This window comes from Octopus bimaculoides, chromosome 18, assembly GCF_046866305.1.
Source record: "Octopus bimaculoides isolate indiv1 chromosome 18, ASM4686630v1, whole genome shotgun sequence".
Taxonomy (NCBI): Eukaryota; Metazoa; Mollusca; class Cephalopoda; order Octopoda; family Octopodidae; genus Octopus; species Octopus bimaculoides.
This window is the reverse complement of record NC_142945.1, coordinates 3,653,853-3,680,475: the sequence shown is the minus strand read 5'-3', so window position 1 is coordinate 3,680,475 and position 26,623 is coordinate 3,653,853. Positions and strand designations below refer to the sequence as shown.

At 39.5% G+C, this 26,623-nt stretch overlaps 2 protein-coding genes across 6 annotated transcripts in view; one reads left to right on the top strand and one right to left on the bottom strand.

The window, feature by feature from the left end:
- Positions 1-9,508: 9,508 nt before the first annotated feature.
- Positions 9,509-26,623, bottom strand: part of LOC106880596 (CUB and sushi domain-containing protein 3) — a 20,250-nt gene continuing 3,135 nt past the window's right edge. The window contains exons 1-3 of one of the 3 annotated variants that reach the window (XM_014930604.3): positions 19,807-19,836; positions 11,178-13,774; positions 9,509-10,385 (exon numbers count right to left, since the gene is read on the bottom strand). In XM_014930604.3, the coding sequence (XP_014786090.1) occupies positions 9,612-10,385; positions 11,178-13,769 (3,366 nt within the window). In that variant the 5' untranslated portion in view covers positions 13,770-13,774; positions 19,807-19,836 and the 3' untranslated portion in view covers positions 9,509-9,611. Of the gene's footprint in view, positions 10,386-11,177; positions 13,775-18,797; positions 19,161-19,806; positions 19,837-26,623 lie in introns of those variants that run through there. The other 2 variants (XM_014930606.3, XM_014930605.3) reach the window with 2 other exon arrangements.
- The window catches only part of LOC106880593 (uncharacterized), a 17,316-nt gene continuing 16,805 nt past the window's right edge, over positions 26,113-26,623 (top strand). The window contains exon 1 of one of the 3 annotated variants that reach the window (XM_089365653.1): positions 26,113-26,273. The gene's annotated coding sequence lies outside the window, so the exon portion shown is untranslated. Of the gene's footprint in view, positions 26,274-26,543; positions 26,568-26,623 lie in introns of those variants that run through there. The other 2 variants (XM_089365652.1, XM_089365654.1) reach the window with 2 other exon arrangements.

Sequence of the window (26,623 nt, the reverse complement as noted above, 5' to 3'; positions counted from 1 at the left end):
ATGGTATTTGTGTATGTGTGTGTCTATGTCTGCGTGTGAGTGTGTTGTGTGTTAGTGCGGGGATACTTTTGAACACACACACACACACACACACACGTACACACATACGCACAAACACACGTAGCAACAGTATTTCCGTGTTTACTTCCGCAGTTCAAATCTGCTGCCGTTCTTTGCGATTTCGTGTCCTCGTGTTGACCTTCGCCTTCAACACCACCACCGCCACCGCCACCCTCACCTCCACCACCACCAACAACAACAACACCTCCGCTATCCCACTAACACTTGTCCCTCTACTGACCTCTCACTTCTCCATCACCCCCAACATACTCTCCTATTCTTCACTGCTAAGATAATTCCTCCTCGCAAAATATTGTCATTTGGAAAGAATCTATCGCTATCCAGTGACTCAGTAAATATTTCATTTCTCCTCTGATGAAGGTTCTTCTCCGAAACGTTAGCCGTTGCTTCATCCTCACGTTATAAAATTCACAATATGTCTATCCTTCTTTCTATTAGGGTGTGTGGTTATTAGTTTTATATATCTTTCATTCTCATAACTGTTTCAGTCGTAGGACTGTGGTCATGCTGGAGCACCGCTTCCAAAATAATAAGATAATAAGATAGCAATAGATAATAAGATAGCAAATCTGCCCATCTACGATTGGAAATAAAGGGATAGTATCGCAAATCTGAACCCTCTAAATTTACGAACTATACGGGGGTGGGGAAATCCAGAGTTAATCCTCGTCGCTGGAATTTTTACCAAAAAAATCAATACAAGTTAATTTAAAATTCAATGTCCACAAAATAATTATACTTTTCCACATTTTTTTTTTTTTTTTTTTCGCTAAAAACCTTCCTGATTATCTCCTTCGTAATCCCCAAAAACATCGCGATCGTTGGTCCAACCGTTTGACCGTGAAGAGAGAACAGACAGACAGACAGACATGAAGCCCATTATAGTAAGGTGTCATCATCGTCGTCGTCATCATGATCGCTGCCTTTGACATGATCATCATTATCATGATCACTATCATGACCACCACCACCACACCACCACCACACCACCACCACCACCGTCGTCGTCGTCGGCATCCTCGCCACCGCCGTCAAGCATCACCATCATCACTATCCTTATCGTGACTATTCTTCCTCTTTTCTCTTCTTACTCCAACTCTTCCTCCTCCTCCTCCTCCTCTTCATCATCATCATCATCATCATCATCATCATCATCATCAATATCCTCAGCAACGACAACAGCATTAGTATAGGTTCATTACCAAGATAATTAATCAGTCAGCATCCGTTCCTCCTAATTGACCAACCGAGGTCACACTCTCAGTCTCCAGACGGGTGGTGTAGACGGTGCTGAGCCGGACCCGGTCTGCGCCGGTTTTCACGAACCGGTTGCCACCATCTTATTCTTGTGTTTCGCTTGTTTTAAAATCATTTAACCGGTTGTCGAATTTCCTCTTCTTTTGCCGGACACTAAATCGAGTGACACAGACGGAAGTGCTACGATAACAATCATGTCACAAACCCAAATGACTCATACTGCTTGTCCTGTTGATATTCAGGAGTCCCTTTAACCTCTGGAAATCGAGGTTTAATCACTGTTTATTGTATTAAATTTTCCATTCTAATGCTATGTACTAAACATCGCTAAACTATTGGCATTTCATAGACATGACTTGTTAATGTTATCTCTACAGATATTCCGTTGAAATTATAGCCTTAACATGTGATTTAATAGCACTGCTAACACAGTAGAACACGGTACTGACTTATAAAAACATTTAATATACTTTACTGTAAAGAATGGTTGCATAATAAAATGCTGCGTACGTACAAGTCATTTATTGAGATAATGAAATCTACAAGATGTCATAAAATGAATGACCTTAGACGTGTTATTGACCCAGTCTAAACCTAAACAACAAATGAGAAATATTAAAGACTATTAAAAAGAAAAAGACTTGACTTGAACACAGTCGTATCCACAACATAACATTCTTGAAAGCAAAGCTGTTCTGTATATCTTTTATGTTTTATTTGTTAGTCATTGGATTACTGTCATGCTGGAGCACCGCCTTGAAGGATTTAGTCGAACAAGCCGATTCCAGTGCTTAGTTTAAAGTCTATTTGTGTTATCGGTCACGTGTGTCGAACCGCTAGGTTACGGGGTTTTAAACGAACCAACACTCGTTGCCAGAAAGTGGTAAAGAACAAACACAAAAACGCACACGCGCACGCACGCACACATACACACACACACACACACACACACACACACACACACACATAAGACGTTAAAATAAGGATGGCGGATTGTACATCCGCAAAGCTTTTTATTACAGTCTTATAGATAATGTATTCTCTTTAAATTTGTGTCCGACACGTGTTTCTATTGCATAGATATATCCTAGGGTGCGATATCCAGTTGCTTCCTATTGGTTCAGTTGTATCCTTGGATAGCTATGCGGCAAAAACACAAGAATTTAAAGAGAATTTATTGTATATAAAACTGTAAAAAAAAAAGCTTTGCGTATTTACAACTCTCCATCTTTATTTTAACGTTTTATATATGTGTGAGCGTGTGTGTGTATACATGTATATATATATATATACACACGCACATATGTATGTATATAGCATACCGTTTCCGTCAACCAAATTCACTCTCAAAGCTTTTAAATAGAAACGTGCGCGTAAGTGTATGCGTGTGTATGTGTATGCACGTGTATGTATGCATGTTTCAGTGTGTGTGTGCGTGTGTGTGTGTGTGTGTGTGTGTGGGTTTGTGTTAGTGTGTGTGCGGGTGTATGTGTCTGTACATTAACCAAACGCAGAAGAAATCTGATAGTCTGTTAATGGAGAACCACGTCACATATTCCAAAATGACCAAACAACCGGTTCTACAAAGAACACCAGAAATGTTTCTAGGTATAGTCACCCTCCTTCCCCCACTCGTCCTCTATCTATCTGTCTGTCTGTCTGTCTGTCTGTCTATCTATCTATCTATCTATCTATCTATCTATCTATCTATCTATCTCTCACACAGCACATATTCACAAACAACGCGCAGACATACCCTTGTACACATATACGCTTCATGCACAAATACACGTATGCAAATGCGCATTAAAAAAATCATGCTCATATACACAAATAAACATATAGACACACACACACACACACACACACACACACAATGTCTTCCAGTTTCCTTCTGTTTATTTCCTCAACTTCGTTTCGAATCGTGAGAACATATTTGCCTTTCTTTATATTACAGGAAGTAATGGAGAGTATATAGAGATAAGGGTGGCGGTGGCGGTGGTGCTAATGGCGCACTGGCACTGTGGTGGCGACGGGGTTTCGTCGCGATGGCTGTGTTGGCCGTCGTTGTTGTCTTGATAGTGTCGCTGGTGGTGGTGGTGGTGATAGATGCTGTGGCGGTGGTTGTGGCGGAGGCGGTGGCAACGGAGGTGGCGGCGGTGGCGGCAGTGGCGGCGGCGGCGAGGCGGCGGCGGGGAGGCGGCGGTGAGGCGGCGGCGGCGAGGCGGCGGCGGCGAGGCGGCGGCGGCGAGGCGGCGGCGGCGAGGCGGCGGCGGCGGCGAGGCGGCGGCGGCGGCGAGGCGGCGGCGAGGTGGCGGCGGTGAGGTGGCGGCGGCGGCGGTGATGGTTATGATTGTTGTGGTCGTTGTCATGCTGCAGTTATTGTTGCTGGTGCTTTTGTCGTCGTTGCTACTGCTGCTGCTGCTGCTGTTGTTGTGGTGGTGGTCGGGGTGGCGGTGGTGAAGGTAATAGCGCTGGTCGTGCAAGTGACGTTGAAGAATATTATGAAGACACAGAGACCACGAATTTCCTTGGACGGGTTTTACGTTTCCTTTTTTCCAGAATCCGATCTCGGTCAAACCGAACGTCTTCACGTTGTATACATATACACGATTTGAGTTCAAGTGTCACCTACGTCCGTATTGCCACCCATGCATTAGTGGGTAGAAATGAAGTCACGTGGTTAAGTGGTTCGGATATTCGGCTCAAGACCGTGAAGTCGCAAGTTCGATTCCTGGCGGTGCGTCCTATCTTTGAGCATAACTTTATTTCACGCTACTCTATTCCACTCAGCTGGGGAAAATGAGTTGTGTCTGCATTTCAAAAGGACCAGCCTTGTCACATTCTGTGTCGTGTTGAATCTGTCTGAGAACTACGTTAAGGGTACGGGGTGTCTGTGGAGTCCTCAGCCACTTGCACGTAAATTTCACAAGCAGGTTGATCGGATCAACTGGAACACTCCCTGTCGTAACCGATGGAGGACCAGTTTTAGGGGCTATATGTAATAAACCATATACCATTCCCAGAAAATGTGCGGCCCGCGTGTGCCAGGCAGTATTGGCAAAGCGCTCGATAAAGTGACACTCATCCTTCTAGGGTCGGTCGATGAAATACAGCCCAGTAAAGAACTGGGGTCGATATCATCATCATTATCATCATCATCATCATCACCACCACCATCACCACTTACTGACCATGTTCCATATTGGCATGAGTTGAACGGGTTGGCAGGATCCCACCAGTCCAAAGTCTGCATCGTGCTCCAGTTTCTGATTTAGTATAGTTTCTACAGCTGGATGCCCTTCCTAACACTAACCACTTTACAGAATGTACTGGGTGCTTTTTTGTGTGTGTGTGTGTGTGTGCCACGAGCATTAATGGGATCGCCATGCAGGTCGCAAAATTACAAACCCCGTGGGAGTCGGCTGTATGCTAGGAAATGAGGGGTTGAAGTATGAAAGGAGGGGACCAGAAAAGAACAGGTTTTTTGCTGCATTGGAACAACATGGCTCCTCACATTCTAAAAGATCGTTATGGCAGCATAAATTAGCATGAAATTTTGATGGCAGGTTTAAAATTAAATCGCTTTAACACAGAAAAATTGTAACATAGAATGAGGGTCTATTTCAGACGAGATGCCATGTGTTTGGAAAAAAAATATCATCGAGATGAAACCGTAAGAAGACTTACAACCAACAGACATTACTCGTGGGCCAGGAAGTTTTGATGCCAACAAACGATCAGGTTTTGAAATACTTCCTCTATTTAATCTGATATCCGCAAGCACGAAAAGCAAACAAAGTTATATGATGGGTGGTGTCGTGATTCTGGGGGCAGGAATAGTTATTCGATTACATCGACCCCAGTGCGTAACTGGTACTTATTTCATCTACCCCGAAAGGGTGACAAGCAAAGTCAAGCTCGGCAGAATCTAATCTCAGAACATAAAAACGGATGAAATGCCACTAAGAATTTTGTCCTGTGTGTCAGGGATTCTGCCAGCTCGCCCCCTTACGGTAAATAAATATTGAAGATGTATTGTGGTTTTAGTTTTCATTGCTACAAACTCAGATGCTGGGCGACACTTTGATGCCTACAAGATCCTTAAGGAACAGAATTTATAAAAAAAACAAAGCTATTTGGCACGTCTCTGGGCCAAGATATTTAGGCAACACCGCTATTGTTGATTGTGATATAAAATAAATCAAACAAATATATAAATTTCCAATTAATAGCTCATCCGCCATGTTTAAAAGGACAGATTGAATAAGAGAGCAACACACGAGGTGCTCATTGCTTGAACGGTTTTGTTCATAGATCTGTTAGATCCGGGTTGCCATAGGCTAAGCGACAGCACGAACACCAAAAATATCAATAATGTTTGATCGTCAATTAAATGTTTTATCAATTATCTCACTTGTGATTTCACTTATCTTGTTGTTTCGCATCGTTTGGAAATTTATCTTGGACAAATTCCATTTCTGTAGGTCAAGTGATTAAGCGTGTGTGTGTGTGTGTGTTTGTGTGTGTGTGTGTGTGTTTGTGTGTGTGTGTGTACGTGAATGCGTCTATATACAGGCAGGTATGTTTGTAGAGGGTGAGGGGGCAATGCCTTGCAAAAACATGTCCGTCTTTGTATGTCTGCGTGTGTGTACGTGCGTCTGCGCGTAAGTCAATGTAAGTGTGTGTGTGTGTGTGTGTGTGTGTATTCGTGCATGCGTTTGTATGTGTGTGTGTGCGTGTGTAATTGTGTCAGTAAGCATGTGTGAGAAGAAAGATAGAGTGAGGGAGGGTTTGCTTGTGAGACCATGTGTGTGTCTATGTAATACGTGCCGTCTGTGTGTGTGTGAGAGAGGGGGAGGGGAGAGAGAGGGGAGAGAGAGAGGGGAGAGAGAGAGGGGAGAGAGAGAGGGGAGAGAGAGAGAGGGGAGAGAGAGAGGGGAGAGATGTGAGTGAAGGAGAGACTTTGCTTTAGTGCATACGTCTGTGTGTATATGCGTGTAAGCGTGTGTACCTCATGTAAAGACTTGTAGCTTATTAACATTATAATTATTAACAATAAATCTTAGAGCGAGGCGTAAACAGTAGCAGCACGGAATCGTATATTTGCCACCTAAATGTGGTGGTTCCATAGAGGACGATGCTACTGTTGTTTTAGCCCCAGGAAGACATCTCCCCCAGCTGGCTAACGACACACTGTCTGTGTCCGATTGATATTTGCGAAGAGAAATCATCGTTCCCATCTCTAGCCTTACGTAATACACACAGACCCAGGTTTCTGCGTGTATCACGTAAGGCTAAAGATGGGAACGATGATATCCCTCTGCAAATACTAATCGGACACCGACAGTGTGTCGTTAGCCAGCTGGGGGAGATGTCTTTCTGGGTCTCTAAATAACAGTAGCATCGTCCTCTACGGGACCGCCACATTTAGGTGGCAAATATACATTACGATTATAATGATTTTTTAAATTCTTTTATTTGTTTCAGTCATTTGACTGTGGCCATGCTGGAGCACCACCTTTAGTCGAACAAATCGCCCCCCAGGACTTATTCATTATAAGCCTAGTACTTATTCTATCGGTCTCTTTTGCCGAGCCGCAAGGGGACGGGGACGTAAACACACCAACATCGATTGTAAAGCGATGGTGGGGGAACATACTCAGACACAAACACATATATACACGTCCATTCTAATTCACATGAAGAGATTATTTACGATACGTCTTCTCATGGCCTCCTATCAACATTTTCTTTTTCCAGAGAAAGGGTCATTAGATATAAGGTTGATGGGAGGGGTCAGTTCGTTATTGTTTGCTGCTGGGAGATGGACTGCTCATTATTAGTAATGTCCCACTTTCGGACGGGGATTACTAATCGCTAACCGGAAGTGTGACCGTCGAACATTAATGACTTTTCTCATTTCCGCCTTTCTGTGTCATACTTGAAAGTAATTCATACCTGCCTTAAGAATCATCACGTCACATCGCGCGCGCGTACGTGAGTGTGTGTTTGTGTGTGTGTGTGTGTGTGTGTGTGTGTGTGTGTGTGTGTGTGTGTCTTGTGCGTACAGTTACAGGGTGTTCGGGCTAAATTTGACAGTTTGCATAAAAGGAAACGAAAACAGTTCACTCAAAATAGTCGCCTTCAGTTTCCCTTAAGGCCTGAAGACGGCTCCGGAACTTGGCGCATGCGTTTCTGACTGTACCCCTTGGAAGATCTTCCAACACCTCCTTGATCTTGGCCACCAGCTCAGACTTGGAGCCGCAGACAGAGCAAATATTATCTTTCTCGACTGCGCCCCGCACATAATAATCCATGGGGTTACGATTAAGGGAAATAAGATGCTGAAAATTGGGGCTAGTGAAGTCGTAGAAATTCTCGGACAACCACTTCCCTTTCCGGAGGTATAGCAATGTTATTGCGCTCTTTTCTCTTTGAATTGTATTCCTTTCTGACCTTGTGCCCTCCTTTCGAAAAATTCCTGAGACCGCGACTGGGATTCTTTCAGTTTCCGTCTACCAAATCCACTCACAATTCTTTGATCAGTCCGAGGCAGTAGTAGAAGACACTTACCGAAGTGTTCAGTACCACGCTGTGGGACTAAACCTCAAACCATGCGGATGGTAATGAAGCAAGGAAGCATGCTTCTTTACCACTTAGCCACGCATGTTATTCATTTTTTTTTTTTTTTCATATTTTAATTTTTCACTTTTTATTTATTTATTTTTGCCAGCTCAGCACCGATCTTAAAGAAACATTATAAGAATGGAGGACATTGTAGTTTTGGGTGCTAAATAATCTTGTTCCTAGCTGATAGACATCGAAAGCCGAGTAAGTACAAGGCAGACGACAGGAGAAGGACGAGGAGAAACGGGGGGGTGAGAAGAAAGAGGGAAGTAGGAGGAAGGGGAGAAAGAAGAGGCGAGAAGGAAGCAAAAAGAGACTCTAAAAGAAATTTATTAAATGGCTTTTGCCACAAAGATTCGTCTCAGATTTCACTAAATCTCCTTTAGAGAATTCCTTTTAGTAGGGCGGTATTCGTTTTCAGCCTGTTAAAACCATCTTTTAGACCAATCACAGAGAGAACCACATCAACTATAAATCTTTCTCTCTCTCTCAATATATACATGTATATATATATATATATATATATATATATATATATATATATATATATATATATATATATATATATATATGTATATATATATATATATATATATATATATATATATATATATATATATATATATATCGTCAGTGGATCATATATCCGAAATGTATGTATGTATATACACTCATCTACCCGTTCACTCAGTACCCAGAAACCTAATTAAAGAGAGCTATAACTGTGTTAATATTTCGTTTAAAGGCGACGAGCTGGCAGAAACGTTAGCACGCCGGGCGAAATGCTTAGCAGCATTTCATCTGCCGTTACGTTCTGAGTTCAAATTCCGCCGAGGTCGACTTTGCCTTTCATCCTTTCGGGGTCGATAAATTAAGTACCAGTGAAACACTGGGGTCGATGTAATCGACTTAATCCCTTTGTCTGTCCTTGTTTGTCCCGTCTATGTTTAGCCCCGAGTGGGCAATAAAGAAATAAGAAACGTTAGCACACCGGGCGAAATACTTAGCGGTATTTCGTCTTTCTTTACGTTCTGTGTTCAAATATCGCCGAGGTCGACTTTGCCTTTCATCCTTTAGGGGTCGATAAATTAAGTACTGGTTACGCACTGTGGTCGATCTAATCGACTGGCCCTGCTCCCCAAAAATTTCGGGCCTTGTGCCTAGAGTAGAAACTACATAGAAACAAATATCAGAAGAGACACATTTAAATAAATCATGATATCGTCTGCATCTTCCAGTTGCAATCTGTCATTTTAATTTACATTCAATAAAGATTTGTTGTTTTAAAATTATTCATGTATATATTTCTTTTACCTTTTTTATCATTCCCCCCCCCCACACCTGGTTATTGAGTGAAAGATAAAATAATTCAAGAATACAATTCATGAATATTAGATGACCATTCAAATTGGAAACTGAAGAAAGACGGACAGTCACAGACGATCGTCTTTTCAGATTTTTTGGATATTAGACGTAGAAACGGTAGGGTGTCGACTGTTAAAAAATTGTCGGTTTGAAATAAAAGACTAGAAAAAAATGGTTTTAGTGAAAAATATATTTATTGGTTGTTCCTGTATGTCAAAACTGAAAGCCTGTTTCAACATTAACTTTCAAATCAGTCAATATATCTAAAGCTAAAAACGCTATTGATTGTTTGGTTCGTCAGTAAACGATACAAGAAGATTGTCTAAATTAAGAGTTGGGTTTGAATCTACGACCTCCATCTCACCCATTCTATCAATCTCGTCATCAGATAACGAAACTAAGACCATATTAGGGTCCAAACTTGCATTTTCAGGAACAACTTCTGTATTTTGTTCATGATCTTCGGAAATTGAAATTAGAGCCGGTTCCGAAGTGGTCGAACTCTCTTTAGAAACTATTTCAATATCAGAGTCATCGTCGTTTGAAATGGAATTAATATTGGTTTCAGGATTAAAGTCTATTTCCTCAACAGATTTATCGTCTGCATCGTCTTTTGACAATACAGTTACATCTGTAGAATCTTTATTTTCTTGAGGAGAATTTCCAGAAATTTCACCGACACTTGTAGTTTTTGAGCTGTCTGTTTCATCGTCGAATGCTAAATTGTCTTGTCCTGGAACGATTGATGGATTCGGGTTTTTGACTACAAGGCTTGGAGGTGAATGAGATGTTATCTTAATTTCGACGGAATTCGTGCTTTTTACGTAAAGTGGATTGGTGAAATTTTGGAATTCTTTACCGAGAATCATTCTCACTGGATATTTCTTCCTGTACCAAATGTAAATAGCGATTCCTATCCCCATCAAAATGAGGACAGGAAGTGTGACTCCGATAACGATGGCGCCGACATCGACCTTCGGTGCAGGCACGGGTGGTTTGGTTCCAGCTAGTGTGTCATTCCCGACGTAAACATCAATTTTTCTTGGAACAGTCTGGAATAAAATATAAGAATTTATGTTAATATAATTATAAGCTTCCATCGTATATTGACAATAGAAAATTGTTTAATATTAGGGCATATAAAGTCCCAAAGTAAGCAATATGGGCAGAATACATACATGAGAATTTCCTTTAAAAATTAGGATTTTTATAAATATATTTCTAATCTACACACACACACATGCAAGCTTTCATCGTATATATTGTGTGTGTGTGCGCGTGCGTGTGTGTAAGCCGCGAATCGAACTCATGACTTTACGATTGTGAGTCAAACAAGAGCAATGCAATGTGGGAAGGAATAGGAAAATAAGTGTAAATTAGAAGCAAGAGAAATCAATGTAAAAACCGATGAATAGGTTTAAGTTATTCGACTAAATTTGTTAAGGCGGCGTCTAAACATGGCTGCCATCCAATGACTGGAATAAGCTGAAAGAAAGCTAAGATAAATAGGAGGAGCTGCGTGGTAAGAAACCTGCTTTCCAACCACATGGTCCCATGTTCAGTCCCCTGCGTGACACCTTGGCCAAGTGTCTTCTACTATAACCTCGGGTTAGCCAATGCCTTCTAAGGGGGTTTGGTAAAAGGAAACTGAAAGAAGCCCGTCGTATATATATATGTGTGTGTGTGTATCGTTCGAGTAAAATTCTTCGCGGTGATGCTCCAGCATGGCCACAGTCTACTGACTGAAACAAGATTTTTTTTAATGAGTGAATAAACAAATAAATAGATAGATATGCGTTAAGTGCGTTAGTCATTAATTAAGAATGTGGGAATAATTAACTTACTGGCGTGATTGGTTGTCTTCGCTGTGAACTTCCTGTAACTATTGGTTTCCCTGTAGTCGAGGATGTAGGATAGAGCGGCCATGTGGGAATGGTATCGTTGGCAGCGATGGTAGTGGTATTATTAGTGGTGGGTGTGACGGTAGTAGAAGTGGTGGTGGTGGTGGTGGTGGTGGTGGTGGTGGTGGAAGTGGTGGTGGGGGTGGCAGTGGTGGTGGTAGTGGTGGAGGCAGTGGTGGTGGTAGTTGTGTCGATAATGGCATCGGTGGTGATGTCGAAGATATCGGTGGTGGCGTTGGTGGTGGCGACGGTGGCATTGGCATCGATGGTACTGTTGGTGGCGAGGGTGGTATTGCTGATTTCTTCATCGGGTTTTGGATTTGATTCGCTTGTATTTTGCATCCAATACACAACTTCGAATCCTTCGTACGCAACAGCAGGAAGCACCGGTCCGCGATAATACACTTTGGTCTGTTCGGAATTACTGATAAACGTTTCCGATTCCAAAGTATTATTATAGAAGTCTTTGAGTAAAATTTCACTACCGTTGGAATAAACTTCGAAAAAGCGTAGAAATACTGGCTTGACTGGATTAACAGGGAAGTGGTAATAGAGAAGAGAGAGGTTTGTGTGAGTTCCAGGAATGGAATTATTGATAATCCATGTACAATTCTGGTATTGGCTAATAGTGCCACTTAGAGATTTTGGACTGATTATAATCCCAGATGTCGAATTCTTTGTTCTATTGTCTTCTGAACAAGTGTAAAGAATACATGAAGGAATCGCAGAGGACCATTCTAGAGAACCTGAGACATTATTCCAAGCACAAAGAGCTTTTGATTCTCCAATAATCGTATAACCTGGATTACAGGAAAAATCAATAATCGATCCTTCTGTTAAAGTATCCACTCTAACTGTTCCATCGTTTATTGAGGGAATGACACAGGTTTTTCTAGGTTCGATGCTACGTAATGACAGCTCCAAGTCTCCCCGTTGCGTGAGAAAGTTGGCACTGATATCGATATAAATATTAACAATGTGAGACAATGTGGTGAAATTGTAGCTACCTGAAGAATCAGAATGGTCAAAAGCATATTCCCGAGTTTGGTTCAAGTCCTGTATTGTTAGTGATAAACTTTTGTAAGAGATGTCGTTAAATTCGATTAAAATCTCATAAAGGCTTTCATCTTCGTTCATTAGTTTCCAAGAACAGTTCGTTCCACCAATGACAGTTAAATTACTTAGTTCGGCAGTTGAAAACGACCAGTCTCTGACATTTAAAGAATTTCCGCACCGACATAAAGGTGTCGGATGTGTCCAGTGAAAAGTTTCGTTTTCGGATTTTTCACACCGTGTCTTACTGTCACCTATTAAAGTGTGATGCGCAGGACAGAAAAAAATGACCTCTGACCCCGGGAAATTATCAGTCAGGGTCATATAACCATGTTTAGGTGGGTTGACGGGGTCACACATTTTAGCTTTCTCTTTACTCAAATAACTCAATAACATCCATGTGTCATTTTTATTAGTATTATTATTATTTTCATTCGAAATATGGTAAATTATAGAAACTTTATTGGTTTTTAGTTCTAATATTCTTGGAATATCATCGATTATCAAATTAAAAGATTCTTTGAGAAAATGCCCTGATATCTCAACGAAAGAAATTAAATCGTTTTCATGAAGTGTAACTTCCAAAGACGAAGCTTCGGGGACATCGATAGTGAAATTACATACAGACGTGTTATATCGATAAATATTGAACGAAATATTGGCTGAAAAATCGGTGAAAATTTGACTACAGGTTAAATAAGAACTGTTGCTGTTTTCTGCTGGACTGGTTTTAGTTTCTGTTGCGTTTGTAACCGGTGACTGAGGCTGCAAGTCGGAAGAATTGGTTAACAAAGTGTTGTTGTTGGTGTTAGATGATGTTTCCAGATAACAACCGGCAAACGAGTCATTCCATACAGCAATTCCATCTTCGTTCTTTAAGCAAACAACAACAGACATAAGAGCTTCCATTGACGGAAAACCTTTATCACAAGTAACATTTAAAACTGACCCAAGAAAAAAGGTTTCGTTACTTGCACCACCAATGGTAAAATTAATCGGAAGTCGACATTGATTGGCAGAAAAAGCCTGATAAATTATCGACAAAGAATGTCTACTAATATCTTCCAAAGAATTGTTGGTGTGAATAACTTTCATCCAAATTTCGCTCCTGTTAGTCAAGAATGATTTCGTGACATCGGTTTCGTTTAAATCGATACGGTTTATTAATCGAGACCCGAAAGAACTTAAAGGGTTTTCATCATAAATGAGAACGGATACGACACCATCTGTATAAGAGAACGAGTGGTTGTTAAATGTAGTTTCGTCTGATAACACGGCTGATATTTTTAATCCAAATTCTTCATTCGCAGACACCTTCCAAACACACGCTGTAGCTGAGCTGCCATTAATCCGTTTGGTGATCTCGTTAATATCCAGGTGAATGTTTTCCTCATCGCAGACTCTGTAACCGGCGCTAGAAAGGGTTAAAATACTTCCAATAATTAACCATTTTATGAAGGAAGTAGACGAAAGAAATTCCATTGTTTCTGCAAAAAAAAAAAAATAAATAATAATAATAATAATAATAATAATAATAATAATAGTAATGATGATGATGATGATGATGATGATGATGATGATGATGATGATGATGATAATAATAAATGCCCGGATGCAGTACCAGACAGTGGCTCTCATGGCTCTCAAGAACAAGAAGACAGGTGTGATTTGAGTGAAATTTGGTTGTTCCATTTAGCAGGTCCATCGACTGTGCTTGTCACAGTGTGTGTGTGTGTGATGTCTGTTTTTATAATATAGAGATGTTATTTCTATAGTTGATGACAAGACTTATTATAATTTATAAAGAAAAACCTTTCTTTTAAAAATTACAAAAATTGATAGAATATGTTTTTAATAAAATTTGACAAAGAAAAATATAATTGAATTTAAAAAGCGACTGGATTATTAAAAAATAACAGAAGGAAATGTTGTATATTTAATTGAAGTGTCTTGAAATGTCTTTTATATTTTAATTATTGTTTGTGAAACGTTTTGCAATTTTTGGCACAGCTTTTAAAAAGTTTTGTAAATAAATACAATTTGACACACACTGTCTGGTTTTCTCTCTCTCCCACTCACTCTCTCTCACTCAGTCACTCACTCTCTCCCCTCTCTCTCTCTCTCTCTCTCATACACATACACACACGCGCACTCACACACAATTTCTTTCTCTTTCTCCCTCTTTCCATCTTTCTTTCTTACATTCTTTCTTTTTCCTTCTTCCTCTCTCCCACTCTCTTACGCTTTTCACATACATACATATCTCTCTCGCCCTCTTTTTCTTCATCACTGTGTATGCGTGTATATATGCGTATATGTGTGTGCTTGTGTGATTGCGTGAGTAATTCTCGACGCTAATTTTGAACACACACACACACGCACACACACACACACACACACACACACACACACACACATATTTACAGATACGACGGGTTTCCGCACAGTTTCCGTCTCCCAAATTCATTGATAATGCATTGGTTGGTCCGGGCCATAGAAAAAGAAAGACACTTGTTCAAGGTACCGCCAAGTGAGACTGAACCTAAAAATCAATGGTTGGAAAGCGAAATTCTTCACCACGCAGCCGGAGTATCAGTATATTTTGTGGTGCCGGTAAGACCCTTTCTGGAAGTCTTTTGTCATGCCTAACGCGGCAAAGAATATACTTCCACGGTTTCTAATCGATTAGATCGACTGGTACTTAATTTATCGACCTCGAAAGGATGAAAGGCAAAGTCAACCTCGACAGAATTTGAACTCAGAACGTAAAGACACACGAAATACCGCTAAGCATTTCACCCGGTGTGCTAACGGTTCTGCCAGCTCGCCGCAAATACATACAGACACACAGACGTACGCATACACAGTATTTTCTTATGGTCAGTGATGGTCATGCTAGTTCAACGAATGGATGGGCATGACATGTGTGTGTGTGCGTGTGCGTGCTTGTGTATATATATATATATATATATAACGCACACGTCCTTTTTTGCAAGTAAGTCTACTATTATTCTGACGTGACTATCTTTCTATCTATCTATCTATCTATCTGTCTATCTATCTATCTATCTTTCTATCTATTTATCTATCTGTCTTCCTCCATCTTTCTATTTATACCTCTGTCCTGGCCTCTACTTCACTGCTATACCCTTCTGTCCCTTCCTCCTTGTTCCACTTCCTCCCTCCACCATCCTCTCTATCTATTTATCTATCTGTCTTCCTCTATCTTCCCATCTACCCCTCTGTCCTGGCCTCTACTTCACTGCTTCTGTCCCTTCCTCCTTGTTCCACTTCCTCCCTCCACCATCCTCTCTATCTATTTATCTATCTGTCTTCCTCTATCTTCCCATCTACCCCTCTGTCCTGGCCTCTACTTCACTGCTTCTGTCCCTTCCTCCTTGTTCCACTTCCTCCCTCCACCATCCTCTCTGCTCTCGTGTGACCTGTGGTCAACTTTCTTTTCACTCCAGCCGCTGTGAAGGCAAGACGAACTACTAGCGTTCTACCTCAGATTTGCGTTTGGCCGTACGGCTTTTGAATGTTGTTTTCACTGTCCATTTTTTCCTGTCTTGGTTTGTGTTTGCCACCTTGGAATCCTCTGTGTAGTGGGTTGATCCACTACTCAGGAAGAGACTATTCTAGAGTACGTTCTGTCTTGTCTTCGAAACGTCTAGATAGAATAGAGACAGCTGATGAAGGGATATTCCAAGTGGCTTTCCGTTTTCCTATGTGTTCGTTCCGTTGTCTGTAGTTTATTGTTCTAACGTCCTGTACCCTGATATGCATGTATATACACATGTAGATGTAAGTATGTACATATATGTGTGTATACATGTATATATATTCTTTGTATTATTATATATATATATATATATATATATATATATATATATATATATATATATATATATATATATATATATATAATCATAAATATATAGGGATTGACAGTAACCTGCTTCTCCAACATACTGAGAATTCAGAAATAGCAGTCAAAGAACTACTGATTTCAAAACTACAAATTTCTGAATTCTCAGTATGTTGGAGAAGCAGGTTACTGTCAATCCCTATATATTTATGATTATAAATGATTTTTACCGAAAAGGTTTTTTCATACTGAGCTACCCGGCAAAATTGTTAATTATTAATTTTATTACTAATTGACGATTCCCTACCCTGCATATCTATATATATATATATATATAGATAGATAGATAGATAGATACATACATACATACATACATACATACATAGACAAACATATACATACACATATACACATACACATATTTATATATGCAAATATATATATATACATATATGCATACACACAAACACAAACACACACACACACACATATATATATACACATATACGTGCCTGTGTGTGTGTGCGTATGTACATATAAACGTGCCTCTGTGTGTGCGTGTATACATATATACGTGTATGTATGTATGTATGCATGTGAATCTTATATGAGCCATTAATCTCCCTGTGTACAAGCAGAGACAGGTTAGTGACATTCTTTGCCTCTTCAGTCCGAAATTACAAAGCAAAGGTAAATAGCAACACGTTTGTTCAAATCCGTTCTTTACAAACAGAAACTTTGGTCTGGAATGATTACGTGTGTTTTTGGATGCGTATGTGTGTATATATACATACGTATGTAGGGATGTATACATAGATATGTGTATGAATGGATGTGTATAGATGTATGCATAATTATATATGTATATATGGATGTATTGATGTATATATATATATATATATGCATATATGGGTACAGGATGTCACCAACAGTAAACAACATGAAATACGAAAACAAATGAGTTGAATACACAAACAACGAGAAAAACAAATGGAAAACAGGACAAGTAACACAAAGAACGACCCTTCATCAGTTGTCGGATGTATATATATGTATGAGTGTTGTGTGTGTGTGTGTGTGTGTGTGTGTGTGTGAATGTGTGTATACAGATATATAGAGGTATGTAGATAGATGTGTGTACGGGTGTATACCGTTCTTTGTATAAATGTATGTAGATGCAAATATGAATGTGTACAGACTTATGTATGGCTATGTGTATACATGTGTATAGATGTGTGCAAATGGAGATACGGACTGACCATGGCCTTGTGAGTGAATTCGGTAGACGGAAACTGAAAGAAGCCCGTCGTGTGTGTGTGTGTGTGTGTGTGTGTGTGTGTGTGTGCGCGCGCGTTCTACCATTGCTTGACAACCGGTGTTGGTGTGTTCACGTCCCCATAACATGGCGGTTCGGCCAAAAGAGACCCGAGAGAATAAATACCAGATTCAATATATTTTTTTACAAAATAAATAAACATATAAACTGAAATCTTAACTTGAAAAATGACGTGTATTGCAATAATTCTTGTGGAAAACTTACAATAAAGAACATTATTTACATTATTTACATTATTTACATTCAACGGATATTTGTCCTCATCTTGTTTGTTGTTAACACAACGTTTCGGCTGATATACCCTCCAGCCTTCAACAGGTGTCTTGGGGGAAATTTCGAACCTGGGTTCTCATTCCTAAGGTATTTTTCGATGTTGTTGTTATTATTATTATTATTATTATTATTATTATTATTATTATTATTATTATTATTTTTGTTGTTGTTGTTGTTGTTGTTGTTGTTGTTGTTGTTATTATTATTGTTATTGTTCAGGTCATTGCTTGAAATCGAAAAATAATGTACATAATTCCTCATCTCTTAAATATAGAACATTACAACAAAGAAGTTATATGTGTTCAGGTGCCCGTAACTTAGCGGATCGGCAAAAGAAACCGATAGAACAAGTACCAAGCTTTAAAAATGATAAGTGCAAGGGTCGATTCATTCGACTCAAAATTCTTCAGTGCGTTGCCCCAGCATGGCCTCAGTCGAATAACGACTGAAACAAGTAAAAGAATGTCAACAACAACAACAACAACGTCAACAAAAGTACCACCACCACCACCACCACCACCGACAACAACAACAACAACAATGAGAACATCGACAACGTCAGCGTCAACGAGAATAACAACAACAACAACAATGATGACGATGACAACAAAACGAAAATAAATAAATAACGACTTCTTTAGAGACAAAAAGTCAGAGGTTTTGTGGGCGGTGGATCGTCGGTTAAAAGGACCCGGTAATATAACTGGTACTCCTTCGATCGTTCTCTCACCCGTCTCAAGAGGGCCCCGATGTGATCAAAAATAAGATAAGGACCTGATGATGATGATGATGGTGATGGTGATGATGATGATGATGATGATGATGATGATGATGATGATGATGATGGTGATGATGATGGTGGTGATGATGATGACGACAATGATGATGATGATGATGATGATGATGATGATGATGATGAAGACGATGATGATGGGAAATGAAGACTGAGATGAGAAAGACTAATAGAAAAGTCGGACAGAAAGAAAAGCAAAAACATTGTCTGAAAATAGGAAAAAAATATGTAATTTCTTACCAGAAACAGTAGAGTGAAGTTACTGAGGAAAGAGGGAGAGGGAGAGAGACTTGAAGAAGGGTAGAGAGAGGGAGAGAGAGGGAGAGAAGTTAAAGAGAGAAAGAGAGAGAGAGAGAGAGAGAGAGAGAGAGAAAGAAAGAAAAGGGGGTGGATCCCCGTTCTAATTCGTTGTTTTCAACTTAATCCGAATGACAACAGCTACAAAAAGAAAATTGTTAATTAGCGGCTGATAACTTACACACACACACACACACACAAGCACGCACGCACACTAACACACACAATCAAACACGCACTCACACACTAATACACACACACACTCACAGAAGCGCATAAACACACCAACGCACGCAAATAGACATATGTATGAAACTGTGCATGTATGTAAACATATATAGTGTGTGTGTATACATATGTATAGGTATGTGTGTATGTGTACCATTATATACATCTTCTGCATTATGTATGTAGACAGACAGACATACAGATAGATAGACAGACAGATAGACAGACAGATAGACAGACAGATAGACAGATAGATAGACAGACAAATAGATAGATAGATAGATAGATAGATAGATAGATAGATAGATAGATAGATAGATAGACAGATAGACAGACAGATAGACAGACAGATAGACAGATAGATAGACAGACAAATAGATAGATAGATAGATAGATAGATAGATAGATAGATTAGATAGATAGATAGACAGATAGACAGATAGACAGATAGATAGATAGATAGATAGATAGATAGATAGATAGATAGATAGATAGATATACAGGAATGTTATATAAACTATATCCAATATATATACATTGTATATATAATTTATACATATATATCATGGATTAGATATACATAACTATGAATATAATATACATACATATACATACTATATATAACATAACATGTATTTCATATTTGTATGTCATACGCACACACACACATAACATACACACACCACACGCACACACAGTATGACTATAAGCACAAAGTACTTACATCCACCCATCGTCGTCACATTGACAGAGTAACAACATCAACGAAACTTCGGTGCTTATCACTCCAACAACCAAACACCCTCCCTCCCACCGCTCTTCCTCTCGGTTAACCATTCCTCCCCTTCTTTCGTTCTCTACTTACCCTCCTTTCCCTCCCATGTTTCTTGTTACCTTCCACCACTCCCTCTCGTTGTCTGTTTAGCCTCTTCCCTCCCTTACAGCTCTACTCCCCCTCTTCCTCCTTCTTTCGCCTTTCTTCTTTCCCTCTGGTTTACTCTTTAACCTTTTACTTATTTTATTTTATATTTTTATTTCTTTTCTTTGATTTTGTTTTCATTTACTGTATTTTTCCCTCTTTCTCTTCTTCTCTTTCTCTTCTTCTCTTTCTCTTCTCTTTCTCTACTACTATTCCACCTCCTCCTCTCTCTTTACTCTTACCCTCTTCCTTACTTCTGCCCAGTACTCTCTGTTTCTCTTTCTATTCTTCTTCGTCTTCCTCTTCCTTTCTTCTATTTGTTCTTCTTCTTCGCCTCCTCCTTCTTCTTCATGTTCTTCCTCTTCTTTTTCTTCTTCGCCTCCTATTTCTTCTTCTTCTTCGTCTTCTCCTCCTCCTACTCCTTTTTCTTCTTCGCCTCTTATTCCTTCTTCTTTGTCTTCTTCATCTTCTCTGCGGTGACTGTAGAATCGTCAGAGCGTCGGACAAAATGCTCAGAGGCAATTCTTCCGGGTTTGCGTTTTGTGCTTAAATTCTACGGCTAAAAATAAAGTACCAGTCAAGTACTGCAGATGATGTACTCAAGAATCCCCTCCTGTTAAAATTGCCGACCTTGTGCTAAAATTTGCTGCAAATAGTTTTCTTCTCGTCTCCTAAATTTCATCCTTTTTTCCCGTTTTCTGTCCCTTTTTCTTCTATCCCGTTACCTCTCTATTCTCTTTTATCATCGCTTCTGTCTTCTCTACTCTCTCTCTCTCTCTCTCTCTCTCTCTCTCTCTATCTCTCTCTCTCTCTCTCTCTCTCTCTCTCTTTCCGTACATATACTCTTCCTCTTCTTTCATTTCTTCGATGCACTGATTTACGATCCTTGATTGAAGAAGAAGAAGAAAAAAGAAAGAAATGAAAAAAGAAAGAAACGAAAAAGTCTACCTCAGCTTGATTTTGAACTCAGAGCAAACAAAACGAGAAGAAGCATGCAAGACAGACAATCCAACATGGCTCAGTGGTTAGAGCTTCGAGCTTACGATCGTGAGGTTGTGAGTTCGAATCCCGGACCGGGCTGCGTATTGTGCTCTTGAGCAAGACTCTTTATTTCATGTTGTTCCAGTTCACTCAGCTGTAGAAATGAATTGCGACGTCACAAGTGCCAAGCTGTATCGGCCCCTTTGCCTTTCCCTTGGATAACACTAGTGGCGTTGAGAGGGGGGGTATGCATGGGCGACTGCTGGTCTTCCATGAATAACCTTGCCCAGACTTGTACTTTGGAGGGGAACTTTCTAGATGCAATTCTCTGGTCGTTCATGTCCGAAGGGACGCTTACCCTTTACCCTTTATATATATGTGTGTGTGTGTGTGTGTGTGTGTGTGTGTGACCGATTTCATGTGTGTGTGTGCGTGAAATCGGTCAGTTGTTCGCAAGTCCGAAAGAAAGCACTCTTTTAGAAAATTGTTTTTAGCAATAGAATTTTATGTAGCCTTATGTAGGTGTTAAGGCGGAAGACTGGTAGACTCGTTAGCACGTCGAACGAAATGTTTACCGGCATTTCGTCCGCCTTTTCGTTCCGAGTTCTTATGCCGCCGCGTTCGACTTTGCCTTTTATCCTTTTGGCGGGGTTGATAAAATAAGTACCAGCTGAACACTGGGGTTCGATGTAATCGACTTAGATCCACCACTATCGGCAAAAGAACCCGATAGAATAAGTACTAGGCTTACAAAGAATAAGTCCTGGAGTCGTTTTTTTCGACTAAAGACGGTGTTCCAGCATGGCCGCAGCCAAATGTTTAAGTAAAAGAGTATACAAAAAGACATACAGACATACAGACATACATACATACATACATACAGACATACATACATACAAATTTCGTGGCTTTAAGGGTTTCGAGAAAGGCCTGGTAGGTGGCCCAACCTTCCAAGTTTTCTTACAGGTCTTAGAAAAACCGAAGGAGCGCTGCAATAAGGAGCGCTGCTGGTGGTGGTGGTGGTGGATATGGGTCTAGTCGTAGTGTTAGTGACACAGGTGCTGGGACTGGGGTAGGGTGGTGGTGGTGGTGCTGGTGCTGCAGCTGGGACAAGTAGTCGTTGTGGTGCTGATTGCAATTGTGGCGGGGGCGATGGCGGTGGTGACTGTAATAGAGTAGACATTTTACATATCAAAACACACACACACATACTGATGCAAATTCAGACACGCACATTATACAGGACCGGATTGAGGCCAACCGATGCCCCCAAGCAGAAGCCAACAACGTCGACACCACACCCCTACCTGATTTGCCAGCCCCCCCCCACTCCACGCTCCTTTGTCTTGCTAACACCATTAAACATTATTGTGGCACTCCGTCGGTTACGACGGCGAGGGTACCACTTGATCCGATCAACGGAACAGCCTGCTCGTGAAATTAACGCGCAAGTGGCTGAACACTCCACAGACACGTGTACCCTTAACGTAGTTCTCGGGGAGATTCAGCGTGACACAAAACTTGACAAGGCTGGCCCTTTGAAATACAGGTACAACAGAAACAGGAAGAAAGAGAGAGAGAGAGTTGTGGTGAAAGAGTAAAGCAGGGTCCGAATCGCTCTGCTCGGAGGCATTCCACTGAACTTGGCATCGGTAATCGAAGCCAACTCCCAAGAACATCTTTAGAAATTTACTAATGAAAACGGACACCACATGATTGGTGTTTTTTTCCACACTTGATTCTGACAAATCCTAATCCAATACGAACACATTGATGTCAATAAAATTTGTTTGCAGCTAAAATTAATGATTTTTTTTAGTTTTTCAAAAACGTCTGTCCCCTCTGCCCCACCCTGTATGTGCGGAACACAACCATTTAGAAATTGTCAACCTTTATAAATGCTGAAAATCTTTTGCATTCGAAGATTGGATGGAACTGGAAGCCTTTGGTAGAGATGTTTCAACTTTATCGAAGAGAGAAAAAAAAACCATTCTTGACATTCGGACACTATAAAGCTACGGGAGCAAAACATTATGGATGATGATCCTGGAAAATCTATCAGGAACATTATCAAAGAACTTCCGGTGTCGGAGTAGATTATCAGATTTGTGATGCACGGAGATATTCGATGCAACGAGCATGTTATGGCGGAGATCATTCCATGTCCACAAAGACACTGGAGAAACTTTTGGACCATGCACTCACACACATACATACACACAAATGTATGCACACACACACACACACACACATACATACTTGCACGCACGCACATACGGACACTCATATACACATATACTCTCACAAACGCACATGCATGTACAATTACATACTCATGCACTGGTGCACACTCGTACAAGCTTGCACGCACAGATTAATTTCTAAGACAAGATTTAACTGCCGTGACAGACAGACAGACAGACAGACAGACAGACAGACAGATAGACAGTTAACAGATAGATAGATAGATAGAGAGAGAGAGAGAGAGAGAGAGAGATATGGATAGATAGATAGATAGATAGATAGATAGATAGATAGATAGATAGATAGATAGATAGATAGATTGGGAGGGAAGAAAGAGAGAGAGAGAGAGAGAGAGAGAGAGAGATGGATGGATGGATGGATGGATGGATGGATGAATGGATGGATGGATGGACAGACAGACAGATACACAGCCAGACGGCCAGACAGACAGATAGATGGGGGGAGGGGGAGAGAAAGACAGATACATAGTAGTAAGGAAGCAGAATAAAAAGAAAAGAAGGTAAGAGAAATAAAAACATAGTTGATAGGTCAAGTTAAGGAATAATTAATAACTTTCCGAGCAGTTTAATTAACTTTTAATTTAGTTTATACTCTTCCATCTCACTATTTTCTCTCCAAATGTTTTTTTCTGTTATTCAACGAATATTTTGTAACAAATTTCGATAACGAATGAATTTATAATTTTTCTAGTGGAAAAAAAAAACATTAATTACAAAACAAAATGGCTAATTAAAATGGTTAATTAAAATAATGCTTTTGTTTTAATAGAAAAACAATTATTTTAATAGTTCTTCTACATGTATATGTGCGTACACACACACACACACGTATTCACACACGCATATATATATAAATATATATATATATATATATATATATATATATATATATATATATATATATATATATATATATATATATATATATATATATATATATATATAATGCAAGGGATATATACGCATGTATACACACATATATGTACATACTTACATCTACATGTGTATATAGATGCATATTCAGGTACAGGACGTTAGAAAAATGAACTACAGACAACGAAACGAACACATAGGAAAACAAATAGCCACTTGTGGAATTATTCCTTCATCAGCTGCCTCTATTCTAAACTAGGCGTTTAGAAGATAAGGCAGGGCGCACTCTTAGAATAGTTTCTTCCTGAGCACTAAACAGAGGATTCCAAGGTAGCAAACACAAACCAAGACAGGAAAAAATGGACAGTGGAAACATTAAAAAGCCGTAGGGCCAAACGCGAATCAGATATTGAACGCTAGTGATAAGACGAAGCTGGACGGAGAAAAAACAGATTCGTCTCGCTTTCATGTGCGCATGCTCACATGTCCGAGATAGGAAGCTTCACGCTAGGGAGAGACAACACTGTCGTTCACGCAGTGCCGGTGAAAAGTAGTGTTGCTTTTTGACTCTGCATGTGTTGTGCTTAAAAACGTGTTTATATTCTCGAATGTGATAAAGAATAGAATTAGATTATCGTCCTGCTTCCAGCTTCACTGTTGCTGCCAGGATTTGAAAAATAGGACAGATTTTTCCCCTCTTATTTTGTGATTTAGGGGGGATTTTTGAAAAACACGGGGGAGATCTACCCGACAGTGGCTAAAACGCGAACCGGTCAAGTTTACGTATAAATAATCTTTTTAAATGTTTGTTTCCTTTTACACAATATTAATACAACAGCTAAAAATTTTCTGAAGCAGCACCCCGACTAATTTTATCTACGAGCCACCAATCAATGTATGTATGTATGTATGCATGCATGCATGCATGAAACATCAGCATTACCTAATGCAGATTCTCGAAAACATATTTTTGCAAAATGTCGTTTAAAAATATGCATTTTAAATAGAAGTAAGAAGAAATAAAAACAACAGGCGAGTGAAAATATAAAAAAGAAAATTGTTGTCGATACACTCATCATCTACACCCTCGAAAACGCGTCTTATTTTAAATTTTCGTTTCAAATTAGCATCCCATACACGAAAAGTAAGTCGAGGAGAGTGGGGCGCTAAACTGTAGTTATACCCAATATACAATTTTTTTCTATTGTAAAATTGTTATACCCGAATTGAGACTCTTTCGTTTTTCGATAGCCGTAATGAGTTGTTTCCCTTTACATTCTGAGTTCAAATCCAGTGGGTGACAGCTCTGCCTTATACTGTTCTAGGGTAGAAAAGAATTATTAAGTAATGAAGAACCATGTAAATCTGTATCAATTTGTACATCTGGTGGAAATGTTCAGACATTATTATGCAGTGCCGAACGTCTAATCCAGCTTCCAGAAATTCAGAAATACTATTCCTTGCCCTATATATTTATATACTGTACCCCGTATTAACAGACCCTGTTTTTGAAGTTAGTTAACTTGCAAACAGTGTGTTAAAAATAGTTTTGTTCTTTTCTAAATAAGAATTGTGTGAACTTGTATTGGTATCTGTTAAATAAAATCATATCCTTTAGTCTTCTTCTCTCAACTTTCATCTTATGAACATAATACTACATACGTTGTAACTGTATGATATATTTTATGAATTTTAAACGGATTAATAAATATCAAATAGACCCTGGTTTTGAACTGTATTGATTTGAATCTTTTGAATATAATTAAGTTCTTTACTTTTCATGGATTATTTTATATTTTAAAAATATTTCGACTGTCTCCAGAAATCCGGGACACTTCCAGTACCTAGCTTGCAGGATAATTCATCACCGCCGGAAGTAGTCTGTAGTCACATGATGATACATTTTTTCCCCACCTCCTATTCTTACCGTGAAAATTAAACTAATAGCGACTTATTCATATTCTTTGTGTGTTTGTTATTTAGGCTCCCCATCATAATTATTTCTAATTAACATATTAAAGCTTTTTACGTTAAACATACACTAAATTAACTTCCAAAATATAAAAACCTGACCGTTGCCATGTATGCGTTACGTCACAGTGACGTCAGACAGTGCGCTGGATTTGAATGTAACGTTTGGCGGTTCTTGTTGTGGTATGTTTGTTTCTTCTTATAAATTGGTAAATATAAGTAAATAGGAACCGAGTGATGCTGAATATATGGAGGTTGGGGAGGGGAGTATCTTTCGATTACGGAACATGGAAGCTAAAAGCTGTTACAGCGCTAGAATTCTACAGTCACCAAACTTTATGTTGATATATATATAGATAGATATATATATATATATATATATATATATATATATATATATATATAAACATAATTAAAGGATAAGTCATTAAATTTAATGAATTTTATCAGTGGCCAGCAAAAAAAAAAAACTTTTAGGTAAAGTACATAGATATATATATAATTTTACCGTAAGGATGTTTGCATCCTAGTTC